General features: G+C 40.4%; 2 protein-coding genes across 3 annotated transcripts; both read right to left on the bottom strand.

Annotated features, from left to right (window-relative positions):
- Window positions 1-2,176: 2,176 nt before the first annotated feature.
- On the bottom strand, window positions 2,177-5,927 carry ran (RAN, member RAS oncogene family). The gene is made up of 7 exons (XM_036568824.1): window positions 5,819-5,927; window positions 4,766-4,836; window positions 3,879-3,963; window positions 3,491-3,616; window positions 3,137-3,324; window positions 2,804-2,974; window positions 2,177-2,590 (listed from the first exon to the last, which is right to left on the bottom strand). Exons 2-7 carry the CDS (start codon window positions 4,796-4,798, stop codon window positions 2,546-2,548), a joined length of 648 nt encoding a protein of 215 aa, XP_036424717.1. The 5' UTR covers window positions 4,799-4,836; window positions 5,819-5,927; the 3' UTR covers window positions 2,177-2,545.
- Window positions 5,928-8,728: 2,801 nt separating this feature from the next.
- On the bottom strand, window positions 8,729-13,701 carry ndufs8b (NADH:ubiquinone oxidoreductase core subunit S8b). 2 transcript variants are annotated; one of them, XM_036567864.1, is made up of 7 exons: window positions 13,654-13,701; window positions 12,266-12,323; window positions 12,026-12,091; window positions 11,815-11,904; window positions 10,127-10,299; window positions 9,035-9,163; window positions 8,729-8,909 (listed from the first exon to the last, which is right to left on the bottom strand). In XM_036567864.1, exons 2-7 carry the CDS (start codon window positions 12,303-12,305, stop codon window positions 8,778-8,780), a joined length of 630 nt encoding a protein of 209 aa, XP_036423757.1. In that variant the 5' UTR covers window positions 12,306-12,323; window positions 13,654-13,701; the 3' UTR covers window positions 8,729-8,777. The 2 variants fall into 2 exon arrangements, with proteins under 2 accessions (XP_036423757.1, XP_036423756.1); XM_036567863.1 differs by having other exon boundaries at window positions 12,266-12,320; window positions 13,654-13,689.
- Window positions 13,702-14,824: the final 1,123 nt, after the last annotated feature.

Here is a 14,824-nt window from a genome sequence, read left to right as displayed (position 1 = left end):
AAATTGAATAAATGAATGGTGCTGTCTGACTTTTTCACAGTACTGTATATATAAGGTTTCATATCTTACATTTCCTGTATATACTTATTTGAAATTTTACTATTTCTACATTAATATTCATTAAAGTTTGTTCCTATAAATTTGTGTAGCCGGTCCCCAAATATAATGTTGTTCAGGCTCCCAAACGTTAAGAAACGTCTTTTACGTCCAGCCTCATTCTCTCTCTCTCTCTCTCTCTCTCTCTCTCTCTCTCTCTCTCTCTCTCTCTCTCATTCCCTCTGAGACTCACACACACTGTGAATGGAGCGCAGCCTGTCTCAGTTTGCTCTAAATCTGGGATCAATGCGAATAGCCCATTCCAGCAGCCTATGGTCCATCAGAGCTGGTGTTCATTAACGTGGCCCCCCGCCCCCTCCCTTAAGCGGATAAGGAAGCAGCAGTGAACCATGCACAGCTATCACACTACAGGCGCACACAAGTATGTGTGTGTGTGTGTGTGTGTGCGTGTGTGTGTGCGGGTGAGGGCCACATTAACTTGTATGTAAAATGAAAAAAAGTAAAACTTAATTCCTTTTGATTAAGGATTATTAAACAATGCTACAAAAAGGATGGCTCTCTAGTAAAGGGAATAGTTCTATTTAGAACCATGACTTCTATATAGAACTATTTCATGCTTAAATGGTTCTTCAGATTGATGTAGAATGTGTTGTATATGGTTCTATATAGCACCAAAAAGGGTTCTGCTATTGCTATGTCAAGCTTGTAACCATAGATGAACCCTTTTTGGTGCTATATAGAACCATTTTCAGAAAGGTTCTATATAGAACCTTATACAACACTTTCTCCATGAATCTGAAGAACAGTTTCACCATGCAGAGAACCTTTTAAGCATGAAATGGCTCTAAATAGAACCATTGCTTTTACTAAAGAACCCTTAAAGAACCATCTTTTTAAAGTGTGTATAGTAAACACAGTGTATTCTCTAATCTCGCTGTATATAGCCCATTATAATTTACATTTACATCTAGAAAATAATATTTAACCTTTCCTGTAAGCATATAGCAATATGTGTATGATCATAAAACACATTTTCTGTTAATTTCGAGGGGAACTTTTACAAAAAATAAATAAACAAAAAAAAATGTACATTTATTTCATGCAGTTACTAAATGAAACAAATGTAATGTACTGCAATTACTTACCTTACGATTTGGTCATGTGAATTCAGATGGACAAACCAAAATATACTCTGGTCAATAAGATGTTAAAGAACTACAGTCTGTATAATGAATGAAACATAAATTGCAATAGTACATTTTGTTTAAGTGATATGTGCATCATCTTCCATTATTTTTTTTTGGAAACAAAGTTTTAATTTTTCTGCCAATACGACAGACACACAAGGCACAACCTTTACTGCAAAAAAGTCTTGAGGATTATTACTCATTCTCGTCATAACCAATACGGCTGGTTTGTTTTGTGTTGGTCTTACCTACAGGCCTTACCCAGGCCTACTGATGGCTGCAGGCCCGAGGTTACTTGATGTTATCGGAGATTGTGTGGTATTTTTGCGCCCTCTGGTGGTCGTAAGGATAACGTCACTTACGGGCATTCTCCTTTCTCATTTCGGTTCTCAAGTCATATATACTTTTAATCATGCAAGTCATTTTTGCTGCGACGTATCACACCTGATCCAATTTATAAAGCTATATCTAAGCCCTTCTGGAGGTTACAATAGGTACGTGTGCCATGAAGTGCTAGATGGTCAAACACTGCACCAATTTTAATCCCATCTCTTACCCACCACTGAGCAAGAAAATGGTAAATACACTGATTTAAAGTACTTAAAAGATGATACAAATCAATATAGTTTCTCGACAGGACTAGTTTAGGCTTTCACAATATGAAATACCTGACTGTAGAAACAGCCAGGTAAAGATTCACAACACAACTTCTGACGAGCTGCAAAGCACTATACTAAGAAGTAATGCCTGAAAGTCACCTACATAACCCAACATAGTACAACAGACACTTCCTTGACCTACTCTTCTGCTGGGCATTGGCCAAGTCTGTCCTACTTTCAGAATATTGCTTAAAGTAATTATGCAAAGCTTTCCAGTTCATGCAAAGTGACCCACTATTTAAAAACATACATAAAAAGGCAAGAGACACATTATATTGAGAATGTTTTTATTCAAAGTTGTTCTCTAAGTGCTTAGAGCCATACAGATAGAATAAGCACTGGGACACTCAGTAAACTCCTCTCACGCCTTTGAGTGATTGAATGTGTATGCACGTCTTTGTGTAGGCATGTGTTTAAGTGTCCTAGAGTGAGCCTGCATGGTGGCGTTAGGGTTAGCGAGTCTACGTTGAAATCCGAGAACCACACAACTTCACTTTTTATTCAATTCAAAACACAAAAACGAAACAAAAGTTGAAAAATAAAAATAATCTGCGCTGGGGTTTTACAGTAAAAGGGGATGGGGGGGGTCGAACTGTTGCTGGCAAAACCGGCAACCACACGGAAAGATCAGAGAGTAACAGGTTAAAGGTCATCATCCTCATCTGGCAGAGCTGTTTCTGATGCCACCTGGGAGTGGAATAGAGAATGAAATTAGTTACGCATGTATAAACGCATTAAAACTGCTATCTATTCCAAGCACACACAAAAAACCACATACAGACCCCAATATACAACATAACATCTAAATACAACCTTTAAAGAAATAAGGTACTTCACTGCACTGTTGGAAGAAACAGTGCTTAAGGCCTGGGATACACTAATGTGCACAAGTATCCTTACTTTCAGGTCATGCTCATACTGTGCAGCAAGTGATGGGTCCATGGCAATTTCGGGTGGGGCGAGGGCAGGCATCTCCACAAATTCCAGGTTAGGATCACCAATCAGCTTCCGTGCAAGCCACAGGAAGGGCTTCTCAAAGTTATAATTACTCTTTGCAGAGATGTCGTAGTACTGAGAAGAAACAGAGATGAAATAAACCATTAACATGAGTAAACAAGTTTCATCCTGAACCTTATCTGACCTTAAACAGAACCAAGTATGCCATGGCTGACAGCGCTGCAAGACTTGAACTGTATCAAAACAAATGTCTAAAGTATAGGGCATATGCCATACCTGTAGATTCTTCTTGCGATGGAAAACAATGCTCTTGGCTTTCACCTTCCTGTCCTTGATGTCCACCTTGTTGCCGCATAGCACTATAGGAATGTTCTCACACACACGCACCAGGTCACGATGCCAGTTAGGCACGTTCTTGTAAGTGACTCGAGAGGTGACATCAAACATGATGATCGCACACTGAGCTGAAGAGACAAAGAAAAGGGGACAAAACATTGAAAACAAGCCAGTGTAATGGGCAGATCTGGCCAGTCATGCTTTCAACTGAACACTACAGATTAATCAAACAGGAGATTAACTTTTAGTTGAATAAAGCTATGGTATTTTAACTTTGGGACTTTAGACACATACCTTGGATGTAGTATCCGTCTCTGAGACCTCCAAACTTCTCCTGTCCGGCTGTGTCCCATACATTGTATTTGATGGCTCCTCTGTTAGTGTGGAAGACCAAGGGGTGTACTTCGACTCCGAGAGTGGCTGCAGGGAAACAGGCTTCATTTGAGTTCTGCACAACTTTTGTCTAACTAGGTTTGAAAAGTCCTGACATGCTTTAAAGAGCTATTCTAGTTTAACCCAAACTTCACTCGATGTGTAATGGGGTGACTGAGTCACACCCAGGCCACACATTCCAGATGAGCACTCATGAGGTTGAGCACATTTGTTTGCATAGCATAACACTCCACAAAAAGCTCGCCGTATTTAATCGCTTTCACCTGTTATTCCACAAACACAAGCTTACCGACATATTTCTTTTCGAATTCTCCTGTCAAATGTCTCTTCACAAAGGTGGTCTTTCCTGTGCCACCATCTCCTACCAGAACCAGCTGTGGATGGGATAAAGACCGTTAGAGTAAACAGCCATACAAACCTAGCGCTGAGCACAGCAAGCAGGCTTGTGCAGCTACTCCTATGCAAATGCAAAATGAAACTTTGTAATCTATCTACAAGTTAAGCAAATTTATCTTCCCCTTTTTCTTAGAAAGGTGTACTAAGAAGAGGGTTATGGAGAGAATTTCAGAGAAATTTCTCACTAATTCAGTGGTTAAGATAGAAACAAGGTCATTCAAAGCGATCTGATGCGAAATAATTTGCAAAGAAACTTAACCCTTTTCTTTTTTTTTTTTTTACACAGTGGTGGTGATGTGGACCAGAGGTCTAATGTCTACAAGGCAAACACAGCCATTTTATTTACCAACAAAAACCACCAGTGAACCTGAACCTACTTACCTGAGCTTTTACAAGTGATGTTAACAGTAATGATCCATCTGAAAAAAAATGTTCCCTTTGGGGCCTATTCTGCCATAACATCCTTCATGTATCCCCCCCCACATTAACTGATTAAAATACTCATTAAAAAAAGATTTAGATCAAACCTTTGCGCACACAGCTACCACAAAATCAATATCCAAGAGATCAAAACAACATTCGTGACCGTTTCATCTAATAACTTTGTGATGGGGCTATTGGAGGTGGACATCTGGTTCCCATCACCACCACCGTGACCAACTCTGACTAGGTAAGTTTCTCTAGAAAGGAGCAATTTGTATCAAGCCACTCTGAATGACTCTTGACATGTTAACCATTTAATCATGCAGAAATTATGAAACATCTGTGGAATCAACTCACCTTAAACTGAACCTGTGGGTCGTTCTCTGCCATTGTTGAATGTGTATGTATTTATCTGCCGCAGCGCGACTCTGCAGGGGAGATGGCGGGATGGTTAGAAAGCACAGACAAAAGGCCGGAGCACCCCCCCCCATACACACACACACACACAGTTGAAAAAACGCACGGATGGGGCTGACCAGCTCAGCATCAACTAGCGAGGCAGAAGTTAGGCTCCTATTGGCCAGCTTCTCGATCAGATCTTAAAGTTTCACCTTAAAAAGGTGCAGCAGTTACATTCATATAATCTAGCTGTATCAATTTAAGGTGGAACTGGGAAAACTCGAAGAAGCTGGCGAATAAGAATCTGATTTGAGCTTCGTCATCAACCAGCCACCACGCCGGGATGCAGCTAGCAACTTCTAATAAAGGCGCCAACCGAACGCCTGTTAAACGGCGACTACGCGTCCCAACTCGTTAGGCCGTAAAACCAGTCATTCAATTTCAACGCCAATATCGGTTAACTATACAAAAGAAACTCGTAACTGCGGCGTCACAGCTCGGCCCAGTGTCCGCTGCGCTGATGGCTGAGCGCCATGTCGCGCTGCTGCCGCACTTTTCTAGTTTCGACTGGAACAAAATCCGTCCAGCGCTCCGATCTTTTTCCGCTCGCTAATGCTAACCAGCTAACAGCGCTGCCCGAACCGGAGAACAAAACAAAAAAGCGCTAGGCCTCACCGAGTCCTGAGCGCACTAAAACACATACAAACCACATTAAAGACCGCTTTACTCAGCACAGCGCGAGATTAACGAACTGAAACGCTCGGTAAGACCGGCGGAGCAGTGAAATGCGTGAGCCGTCGCGCTAACAGCGCGTTGACCAGCTTAGCCACACGATGCTAACGCGCTAACTCATACATACACCGCCGTTTAAAAAGGCCTTCAGCTCCATAATAACGCGGTACGGAGACTAACGGACGGATAGCCGGTAAACTGAGGCGTAAATAAAGAGTCTGAGGCGGCCTGTATGCGGGTTAAAGCCCAGTTAAAGTACACAGCTCCCGGGGTTCGTACCTCAGCGCTCGTGCTTCGCTCTGCCGCACGGTGAGAAAAGAGCAAATGGCACCGAGCGCGCGACTCTCAGCGCGGTCGCATTAACGCTTCCGCCCCAAGCACGTGACCCGGCAAACGCGCGCGCATCCGTGGCGCCGCCGCGTGGCGAGTTACAGAACAAGCCCCCTAAATAGAGCTGTACCACTCTCAGAATATGGGTCTTCCAAGGGTTCTTCTTTATTAAAGACAGTGGTTCTATACACATGCACATGCTTAAATAGTTCTTTTCATGGTAAAATGGTTCTTCGGACTGATGGGGAATGTGTTGTATATGGTTCTCTATAGAACCTTTTGAAAATGTTTTTTTAGAGTAAGGTAGAAAGGGACATGATTTGGGCAGATTACTGCAGTTTTCACCACATTCCTAAAGTGAAATTTAAGCAATGTTTCAAAATTTTTGCATAATTTCATCATTGTGATGTAAACAAAGTCATTCAGGGTGGTCAGATAAGCAATGGTTTGTTGTAGAGAGTTACAGATTCAGATTTCTTTACAGTGGTGATGATAGGAACCACGGGTCCTGATGTCTACAACACAAATATAGCCATTTCATTTACTATCCAAAAGCACCAGTGAACCTACTTAGGTCCTCTGAGTTTTTATATGTGATGTTGATGATTGTAAAATGTAGGAAAATCTGAGGGATCTGTGGGGAAATCTTTGGGGACTAGTTTGCCTTACAACGCCCTGCATGTACCCCTCCGCAATTGATAGATTAAAATAAATGGATTAAAAAGACGTTTTAGGGCACAACTTTGTCACAAAACTATCATAAAACAATGTCTCAGGAATCAGGCTGAGTATATCATAACTATTTCTAGAGAAACATACCAAGTCAGAGTTCACATTGGTGGTGATAGGAACCAGACGTCAGAAGAGTTTAATGCCTCTGAAAGCTCCTTCACCGAAAGTTATTGCACAAAATATTTAGAAATACTTTACCTGATGTCTGTGACATTGTGTTAAGATAGTTTTGCCTTAGGATATTGGCCTCAAACTTATTTTTTAAAATCCATTCATTGTGGAGAGGTACAATGACTTTTTTTTTACATCTCAAAGGTTGAATTATGTTTAGTTTTTCTTAAGTAGTGAGCGATATACAGAAATGCACTAGAATGTCTTAGTACATCCAGCATTTATCTGCAGAGGAATTAATGTTTGTCGGGTGCTATTATCCTTGTTTTAGTGCATAAAAACAAGTTTTACTGTTGGCATAAAATGAAATGAACTAAGTAAAAAGTAGAAGAACTTTGGAAGTACTCTAGAAAGTACAAATCTATCAAATTTTACTTGAGTAACTAGTTATTACCCACCTTTGGTAATGCATAGTGGGTAACTGTATAATGCCCTATACAGTGGCAGACTGGAGTTCGATTCCCTGCCAGTGCACACACCCTGTTATGCCAGCGTGAGTCCTTGGACAAGACACCTAACGCTACACCCACCAGCTTCTGTAACATGATTAATTTGTAAGATGCTCTTATCTAGAGGGTCTTACAAATTGCATAAATGCCTACATGTAAAGGGAGGAAGAGTAATACATGCCTTAATTTGTAATATTACTACTTTTAATAAAATAATAATACATGCTTAGTATTAGGATGACCTGTTAATTTCTACACAAATGTACTGTCAGCAAAGAAGAAGTACTTTCAGTCCAACACAAATTACTTTCAATACTGCCCATGAAAAAAGACAACACATGAAAGTTTTAAAAACTTTATTTATGTAAATCTAATAAATCACATATAAAATACATTTTTGCTTTGCGTACTTGCGTACAATTGTGCGTGATTAGCAATATCCTGAGAATATTCATAATGTTTCAGTTCACTGTACTGATACAGCTCTTAAGTGCCTCTGTGTACATACACTATATATCCAAATGTATCCAGACCCCCCTTCTAGTTAGTGATATCAGCAACTTTAAATGTGCACCCATCGCCGATAAAGGTGCACACGGCTTGTATAATCTCCACTGAAAATCATAAAACCCCCAGCATCAGATGTGAAGCTGTGAAGCTGTGTTCTCTGGAGTGAAAGAGCTCCATCCAATAACTTTGGGATGAGTTGGAGTGGCGGTTGTGATCCAGAACTAATCACCCAACATCAGCACCTGACCTCACTAAGGCTGTACTCACATTACAAGCCTTACTGCACAAATCCGAACTTTCTAGCTTAATAGTAGGTAGGTAAGTGACTCAAATCTGTCATTAATGTGAACAAACTAACCAGCAGAACAAGACTTCACCACAAAGACCATTCACTCTGAGCAGCTCTCAGCTGCTCAATACTAGAGCGAGACAAAAGTGAAAAAGGGTCAGATATTTTGCTTTTGCAGTGTTTACGGCACTAAGTTCAGGTTTGGTGCTGCTGCCTCATTAATGCTGAATGACGGTGCATGTGCAGTAAAAAAGACACATGAATTCTGATCTGAGAGTTTTCGTTAAGGTCACATGGACATAAATTGGATTTGTATCCGATCTAGAACCACATATGGAAGTGGCTCAGATCTGATTTGAGAAGATCAGATTTGCCTGTCCACACAGCTCTGAAAATATCAGATCTGTGTCACATTAAGTTTCTGCCACTTTAGCCTTTTAATGCAAACGTAACTAAAAGCTCTTGTGGCTGAATGCAATCAAATCCTCAAAGCAATGTTACAACATCTAGTGTAAAGCCTTCCCAGAGGAGAAGAGGCTGTTACTGCAGCAACAAAGAACAGACTCCCTGTAATACCCTTCATTTCAGAAGAAACATTAGATGAGCAGGTGCCTACAAGCGTTTTGGACATAGAGTGTATTATATGAAGTACAATGATAAATAGCAGACACTATACATATTTTCTTAATTTTTATGAGAGACCAGGTGTGTCTTGGTTTGACCAAGCTTATGCACTGTGCTGTGCATCTAGTAGTGTTTATCTGTACAGGTAGTCAGCCTGGATGTTGGCGGCAATCTCAGCCTCCCAGCGATCTCCATTGTTCAGCAGCTTCTCCTTATTATAAAGCAACTCCTCATGTGTCTCGGTAGAGAACTCAAAATTAGGACCCTGAGAGAGAGAAAGGGAGGGAGAGAGAGAGAGAAAAGATCAAAAAAAGAAAGAGAGAGAGAGAGTTAAAATGGAGAATACTGAACACATTCAAGAACAATGTGTGTGCGTGTGTGTGTGTGTACCTCCACTATTGCGTCTACAGGACAGGCCTCCTGACAGAATCCACAGTAGATACATTTGGTCATGTCGATATCATAGCGAGTGGTTCTTCTGCTGCCGTCAGCACGGGTTTCTGCTTCAATTGTGATGGCCTGCAGTGTGCACGTGCACACACACACAGACACACAGACACACAGACACAAACACACACACACACACACACACAAACATATGCACACACATATACTATGGTTGTCAAAAAATTAAAATAATTATTCGTGAATAATTGCAATGTTTATGTCTGTGTGTCCTGTGATGGACTGGTGACCTGTCCAGAGTGTATCCTGCCTTCCGCCCAATGACCGCTGGGATAGGCTCCAGCACCCCCCCGTGACCCAGAAGGATAAGCGGTTTAGAAAATGTGTGTGTGTTTGTGATTAATTGCAGTCTTTTATGTAGTGAATTGTAATAAATTGCATTTGCCTAGACAAATTTGACACATTTAAACCGAATCATCAGAATGTATTCATTACCTTCAATAATGTACTTACATCATTTTCATCGTGTGAATGCAGGGTTCATGGAAACATCGCGTAAATATGAAAATAAAGTGAGTGCTGTTTCTAATTATCATCACAACATCCAGTGAGAGCAACAGTGACTGCATGTTCCAATTCCTCTAGGATTGTAGCCTCTCACTCTCATATAGTGATGTTACGTCGTAGTTTGTGGGGACGTCTTGGTACGTCTTGGTTTTCAGCGCTGTGTTTTGCTTGTAAATGAAACTTCAGACTTAGCTGGTAGCTGGAAATAACTTTGGTTTTATCAAGAGAGCTAAAAAGGAATTTGCAATTTAGCCCCTTAACATTCCAGTTTAATTTAAAAGGCTTATTATCCAGTAACTACAGGGACTTCAATGCAAACTAATGGAGCTATGCTTAGGTTATAGAAGTGTATAATGAAAACTTTGGGCCCATAGCTTGTTAAGGCTTTGAAAGCTGTATTTGCAGAGAGGAATATGGCCACAGAGTCATAGCAACAACGCACAAAAAAACAAAAACATATTTATTGTGCGTGTGATATTACACTGTAATAAAATGTTTGTAAACTAATACCTGTGCAGGGCAGATGGCTTCACACAGTTTGCATGCGATACAGCGCTCCTCTCCATTCGGGTACCTGCGCAGCGCATGTTCTCCACGGAAACGAGGGGACAGAGGCCCTTTCTCGAATGGATAGTTTATGGTGGCTGGCTCTCGGAACAGATAACTCATAGTCATACCCAGCCCTACACACACAAACACATACATACATAAAATTTCAGAATGAACAGATGTACAAAAATCACTGTAAACACTCCTGACCTCACTTTAGGTCTGATTTTACATTGGTAAACTAAGACACAAGATGTTAATATTTGAGAGAAACAAACACAGAATTCCTTTTCTCTGAGCAGCGACACAATTCCTGAAACTTTTCTTCATGAAAAGATTATTTATCAGTGTTTCCGCCTCACTTTCCTGCTCTACGGTCACTAAAATCCACGCTTCTTTGTAATCGTTTTTCTTGCCTTAACTTACATTTCACAAATGAGAGTTCTTAGCTGGGTAGTTTGCATACCTTAAAGGGTGCATATCCTACATTTTTCTTATATTTTATTTTGTCCCTGAGGTCAACTTGTAACGTTTGTGTGCTTTTATGTATAAAAAACAGCCATAATCCATCTTTACAAGACCATTTTAAAACCTTTGTTCATCCCTTAGAATAGATTTTTTTATTACTGTGCCTTTAAGACTAATTTATATAAATGATCTCTGTTCTGATTGGCTGCCCTATATGACGCCTCATTCAAAGGGCAGTCCAGGCTGAAAAACTCCTCATAACTTCAGCATTAATGAGCTAATCTGCTGTAGGCTGAATATGCAGATACACCAATCAGGCATAACATTATGACCACCTCCTTGTTTCTACGCTCATTGTCCATTTTATCAGCTCCACTTACTATATAGGTGCACTTTGTAGTTCTACAATTACAGACTATAGTCCATCTGTTTCTCTGCATACTTTGTTAGCCCCCTTTTACCCTGTTCTTCAGTGGTCAGGACCCCCATGGACCCTCACAGAGCAGGTACTATTTGGGTGGTGCATCATTCTCGGCACTGCAGTCTGAGTGTTGTGGCTGGCTCCACATGACTTGAAGGAAGCTTGTGTTTGCCTTCAATTGGGGGAATCCTAAATAGTGGGCGGATTTGGATATGACTAATTTAGAGAGAAAACTGAAAAAAATCCCCAAAAATGTAAAAAAGAAGAGTGATGTATGTAAATGATGTCAGCCCTGTATTGCACCTTATTCAAAAACCAGTCCACTTCAAGACATTCCTTATAACATCAACATACATCAACGGGCAGGGCAAACTGCTGTAGGCTGAATAAGTGGATATATGTAAATGTGTTGGCTTTTGTTACATCACAGAAACTTTGAGTTTATGCTGTGTTTGCAGCATAGTTTTTAAATATGGACTGTTTGGACTGGGGAGTGAACAATACACCCACATTTACATACTACATTGAGGTCTTTTATTTTAAAAGAGTGAGAGAAAATTTAATTTGCATGAAATACTCCCTTTAAAGTAGCTGAATTCACTAATTAATTAGCTGGGGTGTCTGGATACTTTTGGACATGTAGCTGTGCTAGTTTAAAATTGTTCATTATTCTTCAGCAAATAGAGTTCAATTAACTTTGTCTGTGTACGTCATGAGGAGCCAAGCTTAGTAGCACACAGAAACACACATACACACGCACCTCTGAAGAGTTCGGTCCACAGCAGTGTTTGGGCCGCACGGTCAGTAACAGACTTCATATCCGTGGGCAGCTCCTGAGCGTTCACATATTCTTTTAGAGAGAGAGAGAAAGAGATACAGACAGATATACAGACATATATATGGATAGAGAGATCAATGTACACTGTAACAACAGAAGAATGATCTGATGTGTGTGTGTGTTTATGACTTACTGTAGCCTCCTCTTTGGACGGTGACACTGAAAGGTCGAACCAGGACAGGGCCGGCAGCGAACGTGCCTGAATGCAACATTGAGAAGGACAGACACTGCTATTGACAAGAGCAGAGAGAAGAAGTAAACCATGTTCATTCTACAGGCCAGTCACATTCTGGACAGAGTCACTGTGAAAAAATGCTTCAGGTCATCAGCTTCAGTTCTATTTCTATTAGTCTGCTTCCTCTTACTGGCTCACCTGGCCGGGACGAGTAGAGTATTCGCAGTGCTGTAGACATCACACCAGGACAGGTCTACTGAAAGAGAGAGCGTGAAAGACAAAAGACATAAATACCTAAGTCATATTCACTTCATTCCGCAAGATTAAATCAGAATTGCACGTAAAACCTCCATAGTTAGTGGGCTGGAAATCTCCATAGTGCCTGTTTGCTAGCATATATACACCGATCAGGCATAACATTATGACCACCTCCTTGTTTCTACGCTCATTGTCCATTTTATCAGCTCCACTTACTATATAGGTGCACTTTGTAGTTCTACAATTACAGACTGTAGTCCATCTGTTTCTCTGCATACTTTGTTAGCTCCCTTTTACCCTGTTCTTCAGTGGTCAGGACCCCCATGGACCCTCACAGAGCAGGTACTATTTGGGTGGTGGGTCATTCTCAGCACTGCAGTAACACTGATGTCAATTCTACAGATATGTCATGTTCTTGTACCACGATGAAGACATCTGGTCCTCACAAAGTGCTAAAAATAAGCACACACATAGGCCACACGCACACTCTGCCAGAACCAGATTTGTGTCTGGGCTAATCTCTGGCCCCAATCTCAAATCTGTCACCGGCTCTTGTGAAAAGAGGTTCTGTTAGATCACCTGTAGTGATACATGAATCTCCTTATGTTTTCTTAATTTGTCTGAGAATAGTACACTCTTTAAAAGGATGGTTCTGCAAGCGTTCTTTAGTAAAGGGAATAGTTCTGTTTAGAACCATAGGTTCTACATGGAACCATATCATGCTTAAATGGTTCTTTGCATCGTGAAATGGCTCCTCTGATTGATGGAGAATGTGTTGTCTATGGTTCTGTATAGCACCAAAAGGGCTCTACTGTTGAAGTCAATCTTGTAACAATAGAAGAACCCTTTTTGGTGCCATTTTCAAAAAAGTCCTATATAGAACCATATAGAACACATTCTTCATTAATCTGAAGAACCATTTCACTATGTAAAGAACCATTTAAGCATGAAATATAGAACTCGTGGTTCTAAACAGAACCATTCTCTTGATTAAAGAACCACCTGTTTTAAGTGAGAAGGTTTTCATTTTAGTGATTTGCCCAAATCAGCCAGGATCTCTAGTTTATAGAGAGTCACATATTCAGGAATAACCGCTGTGAAAACACGGTAAACTCAGGAGAGCCTGAGAAAGTCTGAGCGGCCACTGCGGGAAGGATAATGACCGCTAAACGCCGCATTCACACAGCCTTCACGCAGTTATCAGGTCGCCGGCTGAACTAAGAAGTAGACAGTTAAAAACGAAGCCTTTTGTCTCCAAAGGCGCCCAAACTTTAGATTTAACTGTTAAAAAAAGCCGTTTGTCACAAATGATGACGTAGTTCACTCACCAAACGATCATCTGCAGGAAACCAGCAAGTTGGGGATTAGAGATGTTTTTATCCCACCCGTTTTCCGACAAACTCCGCCTCTGCGCTGTGATTGGCTGTTAGCTTCATGCTCTGCGCTACGATTGGTTAACAGTTTACATAGGCCGGGATAAACTTTTAAAAACGTAGACGTTTATTATCAGTAACTTATATTTTTTATTTTATTTTAAAAATTACACCAGTATAGTTTTTACAGCAGATGTTTTTGGGTAAGACTTATTGCTAAGCAGCTAATAAGCACTGATAGGCTGGCTAAATGACTCCTGGGATTGTGGTTGTGTCCCATATCTGCTCCTATTGTATCCTACATAGTGAATTACTAGGAAATTACAGTGGCTATAAAGAGGATTAGATTTATGTTAACAACTGGACACTCAACCGTTCTATAAAGCTGGTGATATCACACATACAAGCCCTTTGATTTCTGGCCCACATGGAGTGGGCCTTTGGTGAGGACTACACCAATGCAGGTTCTGTAGTGGCCTCTTACCCAGAATTCCCAGTTAGGACCAATCAGAGTGAAGGGGTTTGTTTACAGCTGTTTGATCAATACTAATTGTAACTTAAATATAAATAAATTCAAATTGTAAATTATGCTTATAATAAGCAAATTAGTTCATTTTAAAAAGTATTACTGATAACATTTTCACTTGGGATAGCGCATGGCTAGACTGCATGTAAATGTGAGTTTTGTTGTTGTTTTCTATTATTTATTTTGGACTAAGGAGCGCCCTCTAGCTGAAATGACACCACAACCAGCTGCTTATTTTTTCACAGTGCATGCTAAACTATTTTGAATAGGGGTGTACAAATGTGTGTCTGTAAAAAATGTATGAAAATGCCATGAAAACAGAGCATGAATGCATCATGTTGAGTATGGCTTCCTCTATTTCAGTGGTGTCAAACTCAACCACTAAAGGGCTATATTAAAAAATCTTAGCAAATCGGTGGGCCAGCTGTGTTTTTATTTATTTTTTACTTAACATTTTGTCATGACCTGAACGGGCCATTGTTTATTCAAAATGTGCCAAAACTACAAAAGCAAAATAGGCATTAAATACTTATTCAAAAATAATTCTAAATAAAAATAAATTGTTTTAGGTATTTTTTTAAACTGCCTATTTGCTTGAAC

Source organism: Colossoma macropomum, unplaced genomic scaffold, assembly GCF_904425465.1.
Source record: "Colossoma macropomum unplaced genomic scaffold, Colossoma_macropomum, whole genome shotgun sequence".
NCBI lineage: Eukaryota > Metazoa > Chordata > Actinopteri > Characiformes > Serrasalmidae > Colossoma > Colossoma macropomum.
The sequence above is the reverse complement of the archived record's forward strand: the minus strand, read 5'-3'. Positions and strand labels throughout refer to the sequence as shown.